Here is a 24,764-nt window from a genome sequence, read left to right on the forward strand (position 1 = left end):
AAAGCGCCAAGGATACGATTCTTTAAGGACCCTCCTAAAGAAAATCATGACGCGTCTGCCCCTCTCATGGCACAGTCTACCCGTGCCCATCTGTACGAACAAAGACGAATGAAACATCTTCTTGAACAGGCTAAAGTCAAAGGCACTGATCAGTTTGAATGGTTAACTGACAGCGTCCGGTTTCGAGGAGTGTCTTCAGATATTTCTGATTCTTCTGACGATGACTCGGATGATATGTGTAGCGCTGGTGGTTCATCGGGTTCTAGATGCACATCCACTAAACCATACGGACCAGGTATGGATGTGCACAATGCAGAGAGCGCATTGCTACAACGGTATAATATGCCGTTGGCGAAAGGCGGCGGATGGAAAATGACCCCGTATCCTGTTGTCATACGTTCTCGCACTACCCTGTTTCAGAGCTAAAACCAGATCATGTGATTTGTGTATGTGACGAACGATGATGTTTGTGTTGATAAACGTTAGTGTGGATTTCATCATCTTGTAATAGGGCGTTGGGAAAATGTAGCATAACCAGAATAAACAGGCCTATTAACAGCCTGTATTGTGATTGTTTGTTTAACAATATGTTCTTACCTTCTTGCACATAATTACCTTTACCAGAATTTTCCAATCATTATTTACAATGTAATAGATTGTCAATGTTTGCATCGTAAAAAGTGTTTGATTATGATTATGAATGATTAGATTATATAAACAGAATTTGTATACATTTGTACTTCTCTTATTATCCAATGCTACGTTTTATTTAGAATAAGTTTTTTTTCATTAAACTGGATGATTGTTGAAATTTTCAAATAAGATACATGTCTTTTTACATGATGAAAGTTACTTACTGATAACTACTGGTTTTTATATTGTCGAACTAGAAATTCCTTATGATGCACAGATCAAATCAGGTGCTACTACTCCTGTCCTTTTATGATGTTGAAAAGTGTTTTGTGAATTGCTTGTGATCAGCTGTTAATTTAGACATTTTTTTTTATAACACATATGCCTTTGTCAAAGAATCGTACATTGCCAAAATACAGTTTTGAGTAATCGAGTACACATTTACGTATTTGCTAAACATGTTAACCTCTGTCTGATATGATCGTCATTTCAATTTTTATTTGTTAACAGAAACATACAAATCTGAAGACGAAAATAACCCTGATAAAATTATTTGTTATAACGCACATTTAAAATGCAACTGCATTGCCAAAATATTCATGTCTCAACATAAATTGAATATTGTTCTTACTTTTTAATTTGTCGAAAAAGATTAATATAAGAAATGAACGCTGTTTGTATACAAATTTAAATTGATATATACTTTAGCCAAACTTTAATACCAGTGCCCAGAACTTTATCTTATTGCCAAATACACGTATATCTTGTGTTAATAGTATCTTTCCCTTGATATTTTGTCTATTGTATCAGACATTTTTATGCATTTAACAGAGGTAATTTTGTAATGTTAATTCACTATTTATTTGAGTATGTGTATTACATGAAGAGGAATACTGGGTATTGCTTCTGATTTAACAAATACAGAATGTATCTTCATTGGAATGAATACTTGGGTAATGTTCGGAGGAATATGTGTTAACACGCCTGTTTATTATGTGTTGATATGTCATTTAATGCATGAAACAGTTACTGTAAATTCTTTTTACCCACTGCATTCCAATAGCGTCTGTGATAATTATCAAACCAATAAAAGCATGGTACCAAAACCTTTTTTTATGATTTGTATTCTTGTGAACACACAATGTCTGACATGACAGTGAAGTAAGTAGACACTCGTCAAGTCATGAAACTATCTACGGCACTTCCAAAATTTTAAAACTTTAGTCAACATTAATCAAGCGCCTAAAGACAGTCAGAAACATTTACTGTGCTCGGTTGGAGGAAAATTGATAAAATCACGTCGTTTCCTAAACAGGTGGATATTTTAGTGGTGAGAAATTGGCATATTTTTGTACCCTTGCGTCAACAAATACTTCCGCGAGAGGTCAAGCATACAAGTACGTTTAAGCTGCCAAATACTTAGTTTTAAAAAAGAAAGTAATGAGGTATAAAATGCCAGCTTGATTAAACTTATACGCCCTGCAGTTTTTTAAACTGGGCAATTCTATTTGAGTTTCATCAGTTGAGAGTATAGGTAAATAGGGTACAATTATATGTAAGTAAAATATCTAATTCAACTCAAAATCTATTAAATAAGGAAAAACTACTAATACACAAAGACTTAAAAAAAAACAAAGGAAAATAAGACGAGGTCTTCGAGTGATAAATGTCTTCTTTACGTCCACAGTGCTAAGTCAATATAATTAAGTAATGTAACATCGTCAGATGAAATGTGACTGGTACCGAACACATCTACATGGTAACTCCATATTGCTCAAGGAATTTACATTTTCATGATCTCGATGACTATTTTGAAACTCCAAAATGTTACTACGAACATGCCCAAGAGTATCGAATCAACTGGTTCACTGCATGGTGTGAATTTTATTAACAGAAATTTGAGATTTCTTATGTATCCCATTCAAAACCAACTACTGAATTAGCCCATCTCGCCGGAAAATTCGTAAGGCTAAGTCATGCCGCTTCCATCTCGCCGGAAAATTCGTAAGGCTAAGTCATGCCGCTTCCATCTCGCCGGAAAATTCGAAAGGCTAAGTCATGCCGCTACCATCTCGCCGGGAAATTCGTGAGGCTAAGTCATGCCGCTTCCATCTCGCCGGAAAATTCGTAAGGCTAAGTCATGCCGCTACCATCTCGCCGGAAAATTCGTAAGGCTAAGTCATGCCGCTACCATCTCGCCGGAAAATTCGTAAGGCTTAGTCATGCCGCTTCGCTGAATTTACTTTTCAATATACCAATTACACCTATGCGTTGATACTGGTATACATGTAGAGTGTTCGAAAGATTAAAGGTGAAGGAAGTTAAGTTTATGCAAGATTTCTGGACAAGTTTACTTCAACAACCTTTCGTTGGAAGGCAATTAAATAGCTTTTCAATTATAAAGCTTTCCCTACATTTGGGCGTACGCCAAACTTAAAGACAAAAAAGTAAAATATAGAGAGATTTGGGCGGTAAAAACAAACTTGCTCACAAGTAAAAAAAATCAAGTTAAGTGTCGGTTCTCACGATTATATAAGTTGCAGATCCACATGGTTTATGTGTCTTATATTCTTTATGTCAACTTGCCAAGTATTTGGTCAAGCTCATTTATTGATCGAACTGTCTTGGTAGACATCGAAATTGTTCTTGTTTTGGAATTTCTGCACTTGATTCCTATGGAACATGACACGTTATTTTTCGAAAACAAAAATCGGCATTTGGATACCTGGACTAATTAAACAAACACGGCTGCCAAATTGTTAGTTGTGAAACTATCTTGATGTTTTGCCCAGTGTCATGGCTGAATTAGATTATTTTTAAACCTTTCTACACTCTTACGCATATATTGTTTCCTCTTTCCGTCCTAATTTGATGTCCGCTTTAGAGATATCGGTCAATGAAGGTCTGTGTTCTGTGGTGTAAAGTTGTATCATTGAGATGATGCGGATCAAGTTCTGTTACATACCGATCACCTTACTGTTTTCCAAAAGGTGTGGCTCTCCCGTAAACGCATGAACATGAGCATAAAAACCGCTGTACCGGCGATTACACCAAGACTTACAAACATACGTCACTGATCTTTTTATCTGCGTTTGCCCTCACCTCTTTGAACACCACATCTATTTTTAACATGCACATCCACCGTCTCTGATACACTAAATCCTGTAGTCCCTATTTATCTTGATAATAAAATATTATTTTTGTATTAATTCGTATATTTTGGTATGTAATAAATCATATCTCTCTGTCTTCTCGAATAACGCAGATGTAAGTAATTAAAAAATGTCGACATATGTGGAAAGTCGGAGACTCCCCCTCATTTGCACACGGCACCATAAAATAACTAACTTCTGGAGTCGTGTGAAAAGTTCACTCTCACAACAGCTATCGTTCAAATAACAGTCCAAATCTTCTTCAAAAATGCCTCCTAAATTCGTAAGTATATATTTTCATATTTTATAAAATGAACAAGTGCACGTGGTGTAAAATAGCAGATTTTCTCTACTCTTCCGTTTCATCGTCAATTAATTAAGAGAGATATAGGCTAATTTGTTACGATAGAGATGCTCATATCTGCCTGTGTATACATATTGTTTATGTAACCTTTCGAAAGTTGGCAGAAGTTATCTAAAAATGGGACCAAACAAGCGTTTTAGTGTATGGATATTGATGGAATCACTAGTGTTTACGTTTTCTCGTTTTCAAGTTTGACCTTGTTGAACTTTGAACGACTTTTCACTGACTCGTCAATCATATTAGTTGACGTAATCTGAATTTGATTTAAATTTCACACAAGTAGGACACGATGACTGAAGGCACACTTTAACAAAGAGTACTTCTTGCAGATTGTGACAAAGAAAAAATATGAATATGTTGAATATTGATCTGTAAATTGTGTGATTTAGTCTAAGGGCTGTATAATACGCTAAGGGAAACTTTTGTTATTTTTACTTAATATAACCAGAGTGATATAACAGGTATTTTATGTACCCTAGTATGCTTCCAAGCCTTTTATTAAATTGACATTCTGCTGTTTATAGTGACGTATGCTATGTTATGTTGTGTCGTTAAATTGATTTAAACTCACAAATGTTCACATCGTTACAAAGTATAAAATAATCTTGTTTACATTTCACTCAATCAATCGTTGCAACAATAGCACAACAATGGATGTATACATTGTTACATGCAAAATCACAATGTATATACACATAGTTTCAATACTTATTGGTGTTAGTATATATATACAAAGGAATGTGTTCCTTATCATCTCAATGCTATGTGTTTAGTCTCTTTAATGCAAGTGCCCCCCGTATAAACAATTACACTGGACGATAAGAGTCCGTGTACATGTATTTACACGAACAAGGAGGCTCTTGACCTAGCTAACACGCTCAATTAACACACGAGAGTATATGAATTAACCTGTCAGAGGAAATGCTTGTCAAAGTTGTCAATCAAGTATTAATGTTCCCTGTGTGTTAGTTCATACATCACCGATTGGTAGTTAATGATAATCTTAATACATATGGATTACGTGTGATTTTATGATACATAGTTCTTCAATGCTGCACACATTACAGATTCACTAATATTAGAAAGTTATGATATCTTGATAGTCGTAATTAAAACCAATCTCGACCTCATCATCCGCCATTAAAGCTAGACAACATCGCTTTAATAAACGAACGTTGAACAAATGAAAGTTCAATGTGTTCACGGAATAGAATACTTTTATTAAGTGATGCTAATACACGTTGATGTATAAATTATTTAAGTAAAATGTACAACAATCGTTATTGTTTAACAAAACACGCAAAATTAGTTCCATGGTTTGACGATCAGAATGGCGTCTCTATCCAAATGGATAACCTTTAACAAACCGTACTGGCACAATCAACGATAATTCGCTGAAGATAGCGCTCGCAAAGTGTGTTCTCGTCCTAAAATGTTTCAATTTCTTATGAATAACAAATTTCTTAAACACCAATATAAGGGGGAAAATGCAGTTATAACAAGTCTGAGGCATCATGTTGATAAAAATGCTGAATTTGAACAATAACATAGTGAATCTGTCTTGAAAATATCTTAAAATCCGGAGAGACGATAAAAAGATAAATAAGTTTGAACCTATTCTCAAACAAAATCATTCTAGAAATGACTTCATCAATGAAATTGACTCATCGGTGTAATGATGACAATTAATGTAGGATCGAACGTCACACCAAATGAGTTGCATCCATTCCTGGATTATTTCCAAATATGCAATTTAATAAATTGAATATGTCGCTCTTATTCTTTATCAACATTTAAAGGTGTTATTTGTGTACAGTACTTTGATTAATCTAATAAAAAATATTTATATTTCACACCAGGAAGAACTTTCAGAAGACAAGTAGAAAAATAGTGAGTTGTACATTATATTGTATCTATCGTAACTCAGAGTAAACTTGTAAACTATCACGGAAGTTTTCAGTAGAAACAAACAAAATTCCATGAGGATGATGATGGGTTACCAGAGAATATAAATGCACTTAAACTTGACATAAACACTCCCGGAACAGCCTTGTGGTTATTTTTCTCCATGTAGATCTATTCGATAATATTTTACGCTACAAACGCCAGCCATATTCGTGTACCGCCCACAGAGAGAATTCTTCACCGCGCCCAGGGTTAGTTTCGAGATCGGGAGGGATATATTTGGAATATGAGAGAGGAGACACGAAGTTCACAATGCTTCCTAAAGTATTAACGAAACAGTGAGTTTCCTTAACTCGTTTATAAGATAAACTATAACATGTCGGACTTGACCAATGCAACAATCCAGTGCTGTGTTGTACTCCACGTTTTCTGTTATCGTCTGTTACCCGTATGTTTATCAATGAGATTGGAGCTCTCTTACGCTTCCTCCACACAAAGTGAAAACTGATACAGACACGTCATGTTTTCCTTCAGCAGAGCCAATGGTATTTACTGACTGCCAGAACAGCGGGCATGATATAAACTACGGTCTGCACTCTGTACTATTATCATTTCATCTTGTTTATGCTGGTCCCAGTCTCTAGAACCATTAACTCATACAGGACCATGAACATTGGAGTTCAACCAAAACCGTCACTAGCTCCAGGATTTAGTAAAGTGGTCACACAAGGACAATTTTTAAAGGATTTGTTACTTACCTGACCTTAGCAATCAAGAGAACAAAAACGAGTTATTGGGACGGGAAAAGCATGGAGGAAAATGTGAGATAAAACAGCGGAGACTGGAAAATTTTAATGGATCACATTTGCAACAAGTCATAGCACTAGTTCAGATTCAATAACGAAATATATTCATTAAAAATTGTGTTAAGGATTAAAGTTTATTATGTAAGGACTTAATAATGTTATTTTTATGCCCTAATCGAAATGATTTAATTTGCTATACGCCAGTTAGATAGATATAAAAAAAACATCTTAAATAGATAGTAATGTCCTAGTCAATAAAAGAAACACTGGTTTGTCCTGTTCATCGTGAAATGTTCAATAACATCTTAAACACCGAATATAGAAATATGTACAGAGATTGGAGAAAAAAAAACCTGTTGAGGAATTACCTTATTCGTTTACGCATGTAATTGGGTTAACAGTTTGTTTTTATATGGTGTGTGTTTTCTTTCTTTTTGGGATGAGGGGGTACTTTACTTGAGATAATGATCAACAACGCGGCAGACTTGGGTTCAGTCTTTTCCTCCTGGCCTGTGGCAAACCCATGGTAAGTTCGTGGCACCCCTTGGGTTCAATCTTTTCGTCTTGGCCTCCGGCAAACCCGTTGTAAGTTCGTGGCACCCATTCGGTTCAATCTTTCCCTCCTCGCCTCTTACAAGCCCGTTATATATTCGTGGCACCCATTCGGTTCAATCTTTTCCTCTTAGCCTCTGACAAACCCGTTGTTAGTTTGTGGCACGCACATGGAAAAGTCATTACACAAAACTACGTGCTTTCACAAACATAGAATTTCTAGACTCCTAAACTATGAATACAGGAAACCTTTCGATGATACATACACATGAAAGGTAGAATATATTTAGACGTGTTCCTTTACAGATAACATAGCTTGCTAATTAATCATTTCCGCGAGGGAAGCGCGCACTCTCGTGTGTTGGTCTTGATTGTATTAGGTTGTGTTAAGACACTGTAAAACGTACTGTACACTAACCATAAGTTACATCTATATATATATTTTATAAAACAGTGACTCAAGGAAATATTGTGATACTGAACAACTGTTTCAATCACAAATAGTAATAGTTTTTCTGATGACTAATTGAGTTATAGTTCAGAATACTTACAACTAAAACACGCTTGATTGATGCTAGCCATGAACTTAGAAACAAATACATCAATGATATTTTCATTTCCTAACAACCAGAACATGGTTTTAGATACTATTCTGTGGTACTACAAAATAGACCTCCCTAGTTGTTTTCATGAAAGTCGTTCACAGCCAACGCCCTGTAATTGAATTGCGCATTATTTCTTGGAGTGTATCTGTTTACGACTAGTACACCTGAATTCACTTAAGACTGGTAGTTTGGTATTTTTGTCACTAATATACAAATGTGAGAAATGGTATTGTTAATTCTGGGCGTGTATTTTCCTGGGGATATCTACAGCCCTGTTATCAGGCTTCCTATCAAATTCATTTACTGGTAACTCCCGAGTTGTACGTCATTAAGATAGTCGACCAATGTTCTATTAATTAAGGGTTCTGGCAGGCTGTTCAAACATCAATATCCGACAACACGGATAGGTCACGTACACTTGTGTGTCTATACTTATATTATGTAATCCAAACATGCATCAGCTGAAGGATTTAACATGCAAGTGTGGATAGTAATGGTGCGTGTAATAGTGCCTCTATAATGGCACAGAACAGGAACTTTGTGTGATAAGAATTAAGCTCTGGAGCCAGAGTTTTTAACATTAACAGATTGCATCCATTGTATTGTATTTACACGTGAAACACAAACGATAATGTAAAATTAATTCTGATGATCATCATGAAAGCGACTTTAAAACAAAATTAAGCATTACGATCTCCGCAGAATTAAACACTTACGATCTCTGCAGAATTAAACACTTACGATCTCTGCAGAATTAAACACTTACAGTCTCTGAGGAATAAAACACTTACGATCTCTGCAGAATCAAACAGTTACGATCTCTGCAATAGTAAACACGATCTCTACAGAATTAAAAACTTATTGTTTCTGCAGAATGAAACATTTGTGATCTCTATAGAATTAAACACTTGTGATATCTACAGAATTAAACACTTGTGATCTCTACAGAATGAAACACTTGTGATATCTACAGAATTAAACACTTGTGATCTCTACAGAATTCAACACTTGTGATATCTACAGAATGAAACACTTGTGATCTCTACAGAATTAAACATTTGTGATCGCTACAGAATTAAATACTAGTGATCTCTACAATATCATACACTTACGGTCTCTACAGTCCCAGTAGCGATGCCGAGATCGTTAGTGATTCGTAAACACTGGGATTTCGAGGATGACATAGACAATACATATATATATATACTAATCTCCACAAATCACCTGTTTAGATGAAGGTAATGCAATTATACTTTCATTGTTACATTACAGATCTTTTGTCTCAAGACACGTTCACACTTAGATGCAGTAATTAGTCAAATTGTAAAATGTTTATATTTTCACAGCAGTGCCACTAAATGATATAAATGAGGTTCTCGTCTGCTGATAGGCCGAAAGGCCGTAGTAGTGAGTGTAAACTCCGATGAATAAATAGATAGATAAATAAATAAATAAATAAATAAAATAAATAAATACACAAAATGAGCCAACCAGACGGGTATGTGATTCCAAGATACAATAACAAGGTAACGGTTCGTCTACACAATGGACGGGTTACTCAGACAATGAAGAGGTCAGCAGCAACATCGGAGGAAATTAAATAAAGTCAAAACTGGGCGGAATGCACATATAAGATATAGAGCAGTATACGAGATGTGATTTTATGCCAATTTTATACCAGGCATACAGAACATATTTTGATCGTCCTCGTTAAGGTAACCGATATCACGAGTAACGACATTGTTGCCACGGATTGTTGAAAAGAACTGTTTTTTGTAAACCATTTACGTCAGTATGTAACCCTGGTAAACACTAACCGCAATATACCACTCAGATAGAGAGACCTTCTCTATAGCACGATCGAGCGTCAGACTAGTAAGTCAGGGACCCGAGTTCGAGTCCTTGCGAAAGCATTGAGATAAATAACGACCTCTTTTACAATATAGGTAATAATTAATCTCGTAATCAGATAGTGTAAGGATGTAGAAAGGCATAGTGATCTGTAGTGTATGATAATATATAGCCATTTGTCGTTGTAGGGTGGAGCCGAGAAGTGTGGTATTTGCGGAAAGTCTGTGTATGCTAACGAAAGAATTGAAGCTGGCGGAGTGCCATTCCACAAGTTCTGCTTTAAATGCAGTGAATGCAAAATGCAACTGAAGTAAGTACCAAAGTTTTGAAAGCTTAGATTAGACATTGATGTTTAGCTATGTTCAACGCGACTTCAACCTAGTATGTTTAATGATAAACATGTGTGTGGCATTGATGCTAAATGGTGTAATTTTTGTTTTTCAAATTATAAGAACTGTTTACAAACAAATTTGTAATTCAGGCACGAATGTGATTTTGCTGTATTAAAAACGTACGTTGGCGATTCTATATCTTATCCAATTCGTTTGAAATTTTGCTATTTACTTTTGTTTTTTGTTGTTGTTTTTTTACAATCTACTAATATTGTGTATTCGTATATGTAAGATTTTATATGATATTGAAAAATGTAAAAGAAATGAGTTACATTTTACCTGTAATCGCCAATTGTCTACTTGTGCTTTGAAATCGAACGCGTTCAAAAGAATTAGATATTTAACTAATGATGGTTTTTTTTCAGCTTAAACAACTATGCACAAGAAGCAAAGACGCTATATTGCAAGAACCATTTCGCCTCATGCGTGACGGCAAGGAACACCCAGGCGCCGGTGTTCTAGCGGTTGGATCGGCGGACAGAGGAATAGGAGGTCACTTTAAACTGCATTTCCCGTCCAGATCTTCTTCCCTTACAACTTACCCTGAGAGCGCTGTAGATTAATTCATCATGCACACACAATACACACATGTGGTATTTAGTAAATACGGAAAGAGTTCGTGAATGTAAATGATAAAAGCAGAGAATGTGGAAGAGGTTTTCGTTGATTTTAGTCGTTCATTTATGCTTTTTTAGGATATAATAAACTTCTCTCATACTTCTCCTGAGTTATCCCTGCCATAACACGCCTTTTATATCGCACTAATCAGACCTAGAACGACTTTCTGATGTTTTCATTTGTGTCCTTGTTTCTGTTCATCTTTTTACCTGCAAGTCAATATTGAGTGATACCTAAAAATCACACGCCGCTGAAAGATTCGAACATGACACCAATGTTTTTGACGATATACCAGTAAGCAATACTTGAATTTTACATTGGTATAATTAAGTTGTATATTTCTGTTATCACAAATCATTTTGACCCTTTACCTCGCAACTGCCTTTCAAATCTGCATAAGGGAGATAACCCGAATGTGTTCAACGTTTTGATCAGATTATCGCTGTTAGCGTCACTAATGGTAGGGGTTGGAGGGAGATAACTCTAACATTTCATTGTAGTTGGAAGTTATGTAGTGTTTTTATTGATTTTGTTGAGAGTGTGTCAATACTTATTTATGTCATGTTATGTTTCAATAAACATTTTCACAAATTATTTTCGTGTATTTCTTTTACTGTGTCCTGTGTTGAATATGAAGGGGTTGAAAATTTGTCTCATTTTAAGGCAGTACACCACAGGGACTTGGCACGAAGTCCCAACCAATGGTCCCAACCCACGGTTCATATATATGTAGTACAGTGACACAGGGACTTGGCACAAAGTTCCAATATGTAGTATTGTGACACAGGGACTTGGCACAAAGTTCCAATATGTAGTATAGTGACACAGGGACTTGACACAAAGTTCCAATATGTAGTATAGTGACACAGGAACTTGGCACAAAGTTCCAATATGTAGTATAGTGACACAGGAACTTGGCACAAAGTCCCAACCCATGGTCCATATATATATTGCCTGATATCACACTCACCTTTACAAAGAGGCCAGAAAAACAATAACATAAGTTGTTGCTACTGTTACTGTTTTCATCAATGAAAGCTCCATGCTCAATGCTTGAAATACGAGACAACATGTTTGTCACTGGGGTAATAATAGTAAACAAAGATATCAACATGTAAACAACAAACTGGAAAAAAATGATCTCGGAACAAGAAAATATATACCATCCGGGATATCATATTGGCTTCTGAAACCATCCTAACAATATATTCTAATAAGGATGTGAAGATGGTCACGTAAGGGACGAGAACTTGTATAGTCACGTGACCATTACCTCCATGTGCAGTATATATTTTATTAAGGTCAACATGTTTGTGACAGAAAAAACACTCGTTGCTCACAGGACGTATGGATAGCATGGCATTTATCTAATACACAACGAGAAAATAGATTAAGAAATTTGTGTGTTTTAAGAGAAATTGGCGACGAATTTCATTATTTGTATAATTGTACTCAACAGTCAATATTTAATAGTTGAAACTAATTCATATCCAGGTAGTATGGATTTAAATTTTATACTTTATTCTGTTGTGTAACACAACGAGAGTTGGTTTCATTGACTAAAATCATTACTGATATTGACGAGAAAATTAATTCACAATAGTAACGTCATTGCTGTCTAGCGATGTGTCAGAAATTTATTTATTCTCAACACTTCGAAGTTTATGAGTATAAAGCAATTATCATTGTCCTTGTCACTGAGTTCATCCCAGCCGTCAGAACTGTCGTGTAGACACTTCCAAGTACACGTGCTGTATTGTGATTGGTGTATGTGTATGTGATAAGAATGTATATTGATTGTACATGTAGTCAATGGTTGACCCCAGATCAGACGGATTCGCTACATCAGCGGTCTTCAAAGTTTACGAGACTGTGTTATGTATTTTAATCAGGATGTAGATACATTTTAATTGCAATTTTCCACGTCGACAGACATACATTAAGCGGTTTGACAATTGTCAGTGTGTGTTTGCCATTTAGACAATACGCACGAGACATGGTGATGAATCACCACAAGGTCACGGGGTCACAAGGTCACGGACGAGATGTTTTCACACTTGGTATAACCACCATCACCTGGTCTTCTCGTTCCTCAACAAATCACTGCCTTTGACACAACAGGAGTAGTGTCTGTAACGGTAGATAGAATTCAGACTACACGTGTATATATCAACGTGACTTGATAGAACACGTGACAATATTTTGAATGTTTTAAACTTGTCTAACATTTCAGTCTAATAACTACATGAACTCAAAGAAAACACAGGCTTTGTTATGAAGACATTTTAAAGACAAATTACCATGTGTTCGACGCAAGAAGCCTTTTTGTTGAAATGTTTTCAGAACTTCGAATAATTTTCAAGGTCGTTACCGATTTTGTATACAATTTTAATGACCGACGAGACTGTACTCTACACCTATCGTAGGCAAATTGTAGGCGGTGTTGGAAAAAAACAAGGTGTACTAGGGTTAACCTACACATCTTATAAAAGTGCTGGTGTTATGTTTAACAGTCTCTAAACATCAAGAAATAGTACAAATATAAAACAGCAACTTGGGAAGACAGTTTGACGAAACGACCCCACGGTTTATTGTAGCATAAACGGAACTGAATGGTTAAATCTTAGATGCTGTTGATAACAATGTATTTCACGGTGAACATATTAATCACAAATATACCATCTCAGAATATTAGCTGCAAACTATTCTGATATCTGTCACAGACTATTCTATTCTAAGTCGTTAATATCCGTCACAGACTATTCTATTCTAAGTCGTTAATATCCGTCACAGACTATTCTATTCTAAGTCGTTAATGTTGTTTGATATCTGTCACAGACTATTCTATTCTAAGTCGTTAATATCTGTCACAGACTATTCTATTCTAAGTCGTTAATATCCGTCACAGACTATTCTATTCTAAGTCGTTAATGTTGTTTGATATCCGTCACGGACTATTCTATTCTAAGTCGTTAATGTTGTCTGATATCCGTCACGGACTATTCTATTCTAAGTCGTTAATGTTGTTTGATATCTGTCACAGACTATTCTATTCTAAGTCGTTAATGTTGTTTGATATCCGTCACAGACTATTCTATTCTAAGTCGTTAATGTTGTTTGATATCTGTCACAGACTATTCTATTCTAAGTCGTTAATATCTGTCACAGACTATTCTAAGTCGTTAATGTTGTTTGATATCTGTCACAGACTATTCTATTCTAAGTCGTTAATATCCGTCACAGACTATTCTATTCTAAGTCGTTAATGTTGTTTGATATCTGTCACAGACTATTCTATTCTAAGTCGTTAATGTTGTTTGATATCTGTCACAGACTATTCTATTCTAAGTAGTTAATATCAGTCACAGACTATTCTATTCTAAGTCGTTAATATCCGTCACAGACTATTCTATTCTAAGTCGTTAATATCCGTCACAGACTATTCTATTCTAAGTCGTTAATATCCGTCACAGACTATTCTATTCTAAGTCGTTAATGTTGTTTGATATCTGTCACACACTATTCTATTCTAAGCAGTTAATATCTGTCACAGACTATTCTATTCTAAGTAGTTAATATCAGTCACAAACTATTCTATTCTAACTCCTTAATGTTCTTTGATATAAACCTTGTCATATTTTTGAGGACATAACATTACATTTAGTTTGCTTAGCGACAGGGTAGGGTTGTATTATTAGGAGATTCCCCCGAAGTAATTATGCCATCTTATCATTCATCGATGCATACGAATATCATACTGTTTTCACCGGGAACAGGAAGGGGCGTGATCAGCTAGGCTAGGAGCGGTAACGTTATTTCGTGGTTTTACACATAATATACTATCTATGAAAGTAAAACACAACAGTAGTAATCATTGTATATACAAAAGTGCGTCACAATTAAAACCACGACGGATAAGGTACTCTTTCCTGCTACAGTCTTTGGACCTAATGAAACACACCCAAGGAACCCTAACTTAAAGGGATCTATTTACACGAGTGAATTCGAAGGACCGATGAGACATGCTTGGGTTCAATTTTGTGTGAACAATGCATCTAACCCCCTTTTGGAGGAGGGACAGGGCCTACTAAGAGAAATAGATAGAAGTGTTTTAGATATCTTTTTCTTTAGTTTCAATTAATCAATTTCAACAAACTAAACCACGTGAGCGATACAGGACCTATGGGCCTCTTGTTTCAAAATTGATGAAGTCCATATAACTTAATATTTCGTTTCAAAATGTTGATATATGGGCTCTCAAAACAAATAAGTTTTCTGTCAGACCCATCTATACCGGTCGTTTAACAATTACACATTTATTAAAGATTTCGAATCTTGTTGAAAATCTTTTGAATGAATATGGGATCCCAATGTGTGCAAAAATAATGACGTTTTATCGTATTGAAAAAAAAGCAGTTACGAAACATTTCCGCAACTTCTGTATATCAATTAGCTGTGGGGTCTCACAAAGGACATCGATTAAGAGTTTTGGCAACCTTTGCCTCGAGCCATTGTGGTATACGTGACATGAAACAGAAGATGACAAGCGACCTAACCATAGTTTTTCGACAAGTACAGCACCTTGTAATTAGTGGAGGAAAATCAACCGATAGGACGGACGGGCTGCCGGCGGTAGTGTCACGGGGAAGTTACCATCATGTCCACTCTTTTGTCGTCTTTGCTCGTAAGTTTTGATTTCTAAAATTTCCACGTATAATTAAAATATCGATTTATTATTATTTATTTCTAGTATTTTAAAATACAATATTTTTTTATTTCCAGTTTACCTGTGTCGTTTTGCTGAAACTACAAAATACATGTAATATCAATGAGACTTTGCTTTGCTATTTTTTTTTTTTTTTTAACTTTGTAATAAATTATTTTGCTGTTTTCATGGAAGAATTTTCTCGGAAATTTGTGAATCAATCGTGAAGGAAAATTTGTACAGTTAAAAGACAAAAAACTATAACTAAATCAGTGAGTATAGTGGTACACACAGCGATCAGACCAATGTTTATAGAGAGGAATATTTGACATGCATGTCTTTGTGACTCTTGGTTTGATTTTAGATGTGTTTACTGATTGGAAGCGTCCATATGTTCCATACTCAGGATAACCCTGCCAGCGTCGCCCGCGTGTGTACGGTACGTAAAAGATTTAACGAAAATTTAACCAAAATCGATCTCACGGGCAAATATTTCCTTTTGCAATGTGAGACTGGAATCGTTTGACATTATCAGCATGCCTGGTCGTTCTATTGTTATCGACATCGTTCTCATTCTTGAACGAGACACTACCTTCTTCGATTGACCAAGGTTTACGAGGTGTGTGTGTCACCAGTACTTTTTCAACTTAATTTTGTGTTGTTATCACTTCAAAACATACTAAAATCGCCCATGATTAAGACAGCAACCTGAATAATTAGAACCAGACAGGATTTTTTATTTCTAACAAATCACCAACTGAGATCAGTTTACATGGTTGTCACGATTTATTACCAATGCTTTGTATGTGATTTACGTAAAATGCTGTTAAGCAAATGACATACAATTATTGAAAGAAATAGTTTTGTACTAAATGATGTCCAGGAAAGCGACATGTCCTTGGAGAAACTTGACCATCAGCTGACCAGGTTCTTTTTTATGACCTAGTTACCCCAACTGTGATTCGTGTTAGATATATTGTCTTTAAATACCACAAGTGTTGGAAATACAGTAAAACTTCGATATGTCGAAGTTCAAGGGACCGTCGAGAAAACTTCGATACATCGAGACTTCGACTCATGAATGGTGACCGTGTAAACTTATTTTTGTAGCGATGGATACAAATGTTGTGTAACTATCACCAGCCTCCTCTGATCTGCCGCGGCCATCAATATGAGGATGCTTCTCCTGTCACACCGATGTGTGATTTCCCGGGACAGCGTACGTGTGGAATACCCCGTAAGTAGGAGTATACAACAACGGTATAATAACAAAAATAAAACATAATTAGATAAATAAATCTGAAAAATGGTTTGACAGATGATAGATAATGCATATTTATCTAAATAATGTTTTATGTTTGTGTCAGTGTCACGATGAATAATTATCAATTTTAAAGTGAAACATGATAAAATTTCACCAAAAGTCCTCTTCAATATTACGTTAGTATTAAATCGTGTCTACAAACAATAAAACTCATGGCTTGACTAAATTTGATTGGTTAAAACTGCTGTCGATGACAGACACCTCGTGAAATACAAGTACTACTAACTTCATTCTGGATCTTGTAAACAATTATTGTGTTTTGTTTTTGACCCAGCACGAGCTATTTATTATGGAGAACGCTTAAACAATCCCTACTATTGCTACCAACGAGGATGAAGAGGATTTAACAGTCACATTCATTGTAACTACCAGTGATAGTAGATGTGTAAAATACGAAAGGACATTTCTGCGTTTATTAAAATACTATTATTTGCTCAATGTCTGATTTTTTTAATACATTTCGTTTTACTTGTTTTTCCATCTATCTGAAGATTTATTTTCCGTTTACGATAGATCTCTCCTTATTGAATGAATCCATCTGTTTTCTTGATACACTTAACCCTTTATCGGCTTGTATAAGTTTTGTGTTCAACCTTTACGATCCAATACACATGTCCATTACGTTGTTCTGAAGTCACATTATTATAAAAATAATGAAATACATTGAAGTATAACGTAAGCGCACACTTTATCTTAAAATATTGAGATCTAAGTTTCTCTAATTTTTAAAAACGTCTCCTAGATTTAATATATAGTAACTTTATGCCTCCAATACTAACTGGTGATAGGGGGACGAACAATCTGTACACTCCTGTCAGGTTGACTGGACAAAAACTGCCGATGTATCCCTTTACACTGACGCGGTTCACAACACGTTTTGCATATTACGATTTTAAACTTATGGATTAGGGTCCATTTATTTGAATATCGTTTATTTTGACTAAATTTGTCGCTTTCTAGGGTCATCTGAACAAGAAACAATAGCATGATCAGTCATTATCTAACAGTAAGTTTGTATTGGATGAAAAAATACGTGTTTGCTGATTGTACGATACAAGATATCAAACCACCCTTACCGACTGTAAAATACTACGTTAACCATGTGCGATTCAGATGGAGGCGAACCTCTCTCGAACTGTTTGTTACCGACCCCAGTTTTTGGTTATTGGGGGGTAAATGATATTTCATACTTTAAAATTATACAGAAGGAAAGAAAACATTAAGAAACTATCTTTCCATTGTGGTGATAGTGCGATGGGTAGGACTTTTCAAGATGGCGGACTAACGTAACACCGGAAGGTAAGCGCTGCTTTCAAATGGTAATATCCATAATTTATATACTCACTATGATCATGACACATATTGTATCTGATTCGCAAATAGTGCTTATATTGTTGTATTTATCTATCTGGATGATGATAGACTTAAAATGTAGTGCAATCTGAAACCTCGTCAACATGCCGATCTGTTGGATACGTTGGGCCGCCATCTTGAAAAGTCCTGTCCATCGCACGATCGCGACAGTGCGTTCGAGATCGCGAGATCCTCTGAACAAGTGTCTTATCGCTGGAGGAAGGGAAGAAACTCCATTTTACGCTGTCACCAGTATAATCATGTTTGGGTATGTGGTTTTACACTTTTGTGATACAGGTACAATGTATAATGACAGTTTTAAAACCAACAAGTATGATATAATATTTTCTATTCAGTAAGATGATGTTTGTTGTCTCAGTGCTGAATTCAAAAGAAGATGGGTACAAACACAGAGACTAACTCGTATTGTTACAGGTTTTGTCTATAATTAATTCTAGTCAATACACTGAAGTAACTTTCGCGAAAAATCCGTCCAAATCAAAAACTAAACACATGATGATACCATAAAAACTATCGAGTTTCTGGTGAACGCCATCTACACCTGGTTTGGTGGTAAGTTCTTCCAACAGACTATTTGTATACCTATGGGAACCAACTGCCTGCTCCCCTCTGTTGGCTGACTTGTTTTTGTTTTCATACGAGGCTGCATTTATCGAAGAACTCGCCAAAACCAGGTCACAAAGACCTTGTAAAGTCGTTTAATTTCACTTTCCGATAAATTGATGACGTCTTGTCTTTAAATAACAAATTTAATGATCACGTCAATCACATATACCCACAAGAATTTGAAATAAAGGCCACGGCAGTCTCTTCTACATCAACTGCTTATCTCGACCTTTTCCTACAATGAAGCCAATATGAACAACTTTCCACCAAGCTGTATGACAAACGTGGTTATCTAAATTTTCCTATTGGAAATTTTCCATTTCTGGAATGCAACAAGACTGCATCCCCAACCTATGGTATTTACATATCGCAACTGATTCGATTTTCAATGGCCCGTTCCCATTATCACGATCTTTGTGCAAGGAGTCGTCAACTGACGGACACACTCTTAACACAGAGTTTTAAAAGATGTAGGTTGATGAAAATTATAAGGAAATTTTACTGTCGTCTTAGTGATCTCCATGAGAAATATCCTATTTCTTTTGTACAACATGAAACTGAACGTTAGTTTGCCTGTTGATTCCGTTGTTGTATACCTTGTTCTCGTTTGAAAACGTGATACTTACTTTGATTGACCAAGGTTTACATGACGGGTTTTGTCAATGAAGCAGACGACGCTTACTCTTCCGGAACACCTGGTCTTATTCTCCTTGTACTTTTTTTCAGTAGTCTCCATGTAATTCTTTCTTTCGCGCATATGTTGTCCTAGTTATATTGAATTTGAGTTTGCATGATGACTGCTTTTACATATAGGTATCCATTTATGAGTTTTCGAACATTTGTTTAGAAGATAACGCAGAATGCAGTAGAGTACAGCGCATCCTTATCATATCAATATTGTGCTATCCTGCTACTAAGCCAACGTCATACGACGTGAGACACTATACCTCTTTATTCCCGGCCTTTTCTGACACAGATTTTTAGCCTAGGTTTGTACTTATACAATAAGACACCATTAAACACCCTCTATTCATTCAGAAGTAACAGGTATAATTACATAAAGCGACACTCTCTCATGGAATTGATACTTTAGAATGCTTCAGAGGAGACACGTGTCTTTAAAAATATTGATCAGACTGTCAGAGGAACGGTCGAGAGGATAAAATGAACAGGTGTGGAAATAATATTACAGACACCAAATTACTTTATCAATGAGGAGAGACATAGTTTTTTATCTGTCCTTTATTATGACGGTTTACTAACGTTTCTCAACCTTTTCAAACAGGATTTAATTGACACCTGCCTGGAACGACCATCCAAAAAATATCACGATTACATGATGTTATTTTTACATCTGACCGAATTCCGTATTGGCCGCCAAAATGGAAACCATTTTATTTCAAGCGTCACCATTGGCCATGGTTTTGAAAGAAGGCAAGGCAGTATACGTGGGAACAATTATCACCGTCTTAAAGAAATACAAAATGAATTAAAACTTTTATTTTAAAATACTGTCATCAACACACATTTAAAACAGATTCATCGTACGTTCTAAGATGTATGAAAATGATTTCTATCGATTGTAAAATAATCCAAATTGATCACTTTAAGACATAAGATGAAGCGATGAACATCCACAGAAAACATTGTTGATAGTTCTATTATTCTAAAGATATTAATGAAATTCCACGCCCAATTGTTTTGCAATCACGACACAACTATATCCGGTGGTCGAGTGGCGCAGTGGTAACGCACTCGCCTTTCACCTAGCCGACCGGGGTTCGGACGTGAAAAGGTAAGGGGTCATCTGCCCGACCACGTGGGTTTTCCCCCAGTACTCCGGTTTCCTCCCACAATAAGACCCCTCGCGCGCTTACATCCGGGCCAACAAGAGTGATTAGTATAAGTTGATATAACTTGTTTCGCAACTGTCGTAAAATAAATAAAGGTTATTTATAACTATACACGCATTGCAAGAGGGAAAATGTATGGTGAAAATAGCAGCTGTACAAAGCCGTGAGAAAGTGCATATAGATTTGGTCAACTTTAAATCGCCTCTATCTTCCAAGTTCTACAAGGTTGTCAGTATACACTGAATGAACCAGACGTCACCAAAACAAAGCTAGCTTTGAACCAGACGTCACCAAAACAAAGCTAGCTTTGAACCAGACGTCACCAAAACAATGCTAGCTTTAACTATATACTCGATGTACGTGATGAAAGGCATATCGTTTTGTTTTAAATATGTAAGGCCTCTAATAACAATTTGATAGGAAATAAAAATTCCTTAAGTGTAAGTATGCTATTATCACAGACCTAGATAAAAAAATCCACTTAAGTTATAAAATTCCAGGAACACTGACCAGACTCTATCCATGGCGTTGACAGGATTGCTCCAAAGAATTCAAAGATATCCGAGAATTTTTAGAAAACAAATACAAAGAAATATCTGATGAAGGTGCTGTATCGAGACCATTGAAAGCGTGCTCTTTACAGTGAACTGATGCCGGCAAGCTTGACTCTTGCATCAGATATATCATGTAACCATGGGAAACATATTTTGTATGCTAAATTTTAGGTGTTTTTACTTTTTCTTATTGTCTATTTATTTATTTGCTCTCATTGTAGTTGGTAAAAATGAATGTTCTCAATATAAGTTTTACACAGCTTTGATACGGTATAGCAAACATTGATCTGTCGGGGTTTACTATTTTATACTAGGAATACCGTAAAAAACGTCGTAAATTTATAATCGTTTGATGTTATGACGTGATCAAGCATGACAGTCAATCTTCCTACTTTTAAAGACCAAACAATAATTGAAAATATCGACAAGAACAATGGAGCCGACAACACAGCACAGAAGTAGACACCCGAGCAGGCCAATTCCTTTCGATGATCGACGGCGGTCGTCTGCGCTTATCAATTTCCTTTTCCACGATGAGACGTCCTTCTTTTTAATCAGCATCTCTGATTTGATTGTCTGAAGGAATTTGTCCAGATCAACGACTTTTACACTTGCGTTTTTGCTCTTTAGACAACGCGAGCATGAACAAGTTGTAGAGGGAAAAGAAATACTGTCATTATTACTTTGTACCGGCATATCGGTCGCGGCGCCGTCTGCGGTTACCGGAAGTGTACTGTTCTCTGCTATCTCGTCTGGTAGTAGGGGTTCCATTGTGTCGGTCACTAGAGTAGAAGTGACCTCAGTAGAAAAGTAGCCCCGAGAAGCACTGCATAACTCGATCGCTGAAAAAGAAATCCCTTGATTACTACAAAATATAATTTTCAGTTTCGGTAGAGGGAGCGCCTTAGGATAATGCAATGTGGATTTTTAGTATGGTCAATTATAGAACATTGACATACAATGAATTGTAGAAATCACCTTTTTTTTGCATTTCAGATAATCTTTGTGTTTTATTCAAGTAACATCTTACCAGATATATCTTCAGGTCTAAGGAAACTCATTGAAGCAATCTGGAATCACAAAAAACAAATGATATCTTAAACAGTGTAAAATATTGAATGAATAATACATTGATTTTCTATTAAATCACAGTAACAGTGTAGAAGCCATTTGATTATGTGAGCAGTTCTCTCCGACTGTTGATAGCACTTAACATTGTCCCTATTTAGATAAAACAATATTTTTGTCCTGCTAAAGTATAAAAGAAATGATCCATACCTCGAGCTCTATTTGCTCTAAATGTCGAGAAAAGAATACCAAACAATCAAATTGGCCGTAAAATCTTGGCATACCCTTTTTTTTAGAATAAGGAAGCCGTTTATTTTCAACCTAGTTTAATTAACATGTACATATAAAAATTGTGAGCAAAACTACGCCTACGTTCGAGTAAAAACCAAACTTTCAAACCCATTCTTCGCGATCATATTGCACTTCAGGAAAAACCTCTGAGAGGAAACCTGCGCACGGCAGATAGGCAAAATGATCCAAGGGGAAGCACTGGGTCTCTGCTTATCTAATATACATACATATCTCTTGTGAATAACTCTTTTACAAACATAATTATATACACATAAAAACATCTTGATGAAAACTACCTTTACAAACAAAGTGTGTTATATACAGAAAATTTGATAAGAACTATCTTTACAAACATAGACGGTATCAAACTAAGACGACAAAAAACTCACACATACCGATTATAGGGAGGTAGTATGGGGTGGTTGGTGGGACGTGTTGTAAAACAAATACATGTGAATAATAATGTTTGGTTGCAAATAAGAGGAAAAATTCTAGAGAAAATTAAAAAATCAATATGGCGTCAAAGTGTCTGAAAAATGCCGCAAAGGTGGGGTTTTAAATAGCCCCGCAGGGGCAAACTGACCCCAGGTCGGACAAACGGGGATCACCGAAGCCCCACAGGGGCCAATTATACTGACCAATCAGTGATCACCTGACTTAATTACCATACATACATTTACATATAAACTGAAACATCATGTACATAAACCAAAGTATGTATGAACCTTTATTGTACAAACATATGTCTATAAATAGACATTTGTTGTGTTAATTGCTCTCTCCGACTGCTGGAGTTACGTAACATTGTCGCTAAATTGTTCAGATAATATGTGTAGACTGTTCTCTCTAGGTGGTACTTTAAGCATGCATTGTTAATTTATGTTGGTTCTCTTGTCGTTTGATTTGCCTCTGGTAATGAGTTTACGAAGCTGAACGGTAATTGTTTTGAATTGGTTTAACCTCTCGTTATTGATTGACATCACCATGGTGACAGTTGGTCTGGCATTAATAAACCCCTGGTAGTATTCGCTTACATGTCTCTATTAAGTTTCCGACGTGTGGTCTATATACTGTGTTTTAGTCTGTATTTTTGTGTGCAATATTTTGTTTTTAACATTTTAAACTGTTCTGTTATTTTCAATGGTTTCTATGTATTGATATTCTTAAGATTAGACTGCAATCGAACTTGATGGGTAAAATGATAAATAAATTAACAAGAAGAAGCAGAGACATATATATAACAGTGTGTTATATATGTCTCTGGTAGAAGTCATTGTTATGTCTTCCTTGAAATATGTATCCTGTTCGTTTCCAGCTTTAATGAAACAGCGAAAATGGAAAGTATCGAAATGGAAAGTTCTGTGCAGTATTACTGAAAGAAAATTTATTTTCATATTTTCCCAGTATTCATAAAATCGTAATAATGTTTTATTTTTAGATATATTTCAGCGATTAAGGATTTAAATGTCCAAAAATTCAAATCTTGTTACGACTTTATGAATTTTGAAGAAAAAATATAACTTTCTTAAAATGTATTGGTGAACCTTACCATAATACACACACTTGGCATTAATAATGTTATGAGAGTGACGCTCCACCCAGGACAGCCTATTTTTTTTTTTCGTGGGAAGTTTCGTAGCACATTAAATATAGTTAGTTAACAATATTTAAAAGAAAATAATTAATTGCAATTTATGTTTTTGAGTTCAGCTCCAGTATATATACAAAACTGATTTCACTTTGTTTATTTCTATTTTAGATCAAATGGAAAACATGATGCTTGGCGACGTATGTTTCGATTCAGTAGGTTATTTAAGTTTAGTTTAGCACTACAGTGCAGCTGCAGCGATCAAGTTATCTTGGAAAGAAATGCCCAATGGCAAAATCAAATATCAGCCAATCAAAATAACAGTCTAGCCGAGAGTAAAAACAATACGGCAGTCAAATATGTATAAACAGCATTACCAATCTGTAGTATATACAAACCAGCCTGTATAGTATTACTATTTCACAGTGTATACAAACCAGCCTGTACAGTATTACTATTTCACAATGTATACAAACCAGCCTGTACAGTATTACTATTTCACAGTGTATATAAACCAGCCTGT

General features: G+C 35.7%; 1 protein-coding gene across 1 annotated transcript; it reads left to right on the forward strand.

The window, feature by feature from the left end:
• The first annotated feature begins 3,990 nt into the window (after positions 1 to 3,990).
• Positions 3,991 to 11,472, forward strand: LOC132562617 (muscle LIM protein 1-like). Its single transcript, XM_060227367.1, has 3 exons — positions 3,991 to 4,068; positions 10,057 to 10,178; positions 10,626 to 11,472. Exons 1-3 carry the CDS (start codon positions 4,054 to 4,056, stop codon positions 10,720 to 10,722), a joined length of 234 nt encoding a protein of 77 aa, XP_060083350.1. The 5' UTR covers positions 3,991 to 4,053; the 3' UTR covers positions 10,723 to 11,472.
• Positions 11,473 to 24,764: the final 13,292 nt, after the last annotated feature.

This window comes from Ylistrum balloti, unplaced genomic scaffold (genome assembly GCF_031769215.1).
Source record: "Ylistrum balloti isolate Yb309-2 unplaced genomic scaffold, AGI_CSIRO_Ybal_v1 Utg371464, whole genome shotgun sequence".
Classification (NCBI taxonomy): domain Eukaryota; kingdom Metazoa; phylum Mollusca; class Bivalvia; order Pectinida; family Pectinidae; genus Ylistrum; species Ylistrum balloti.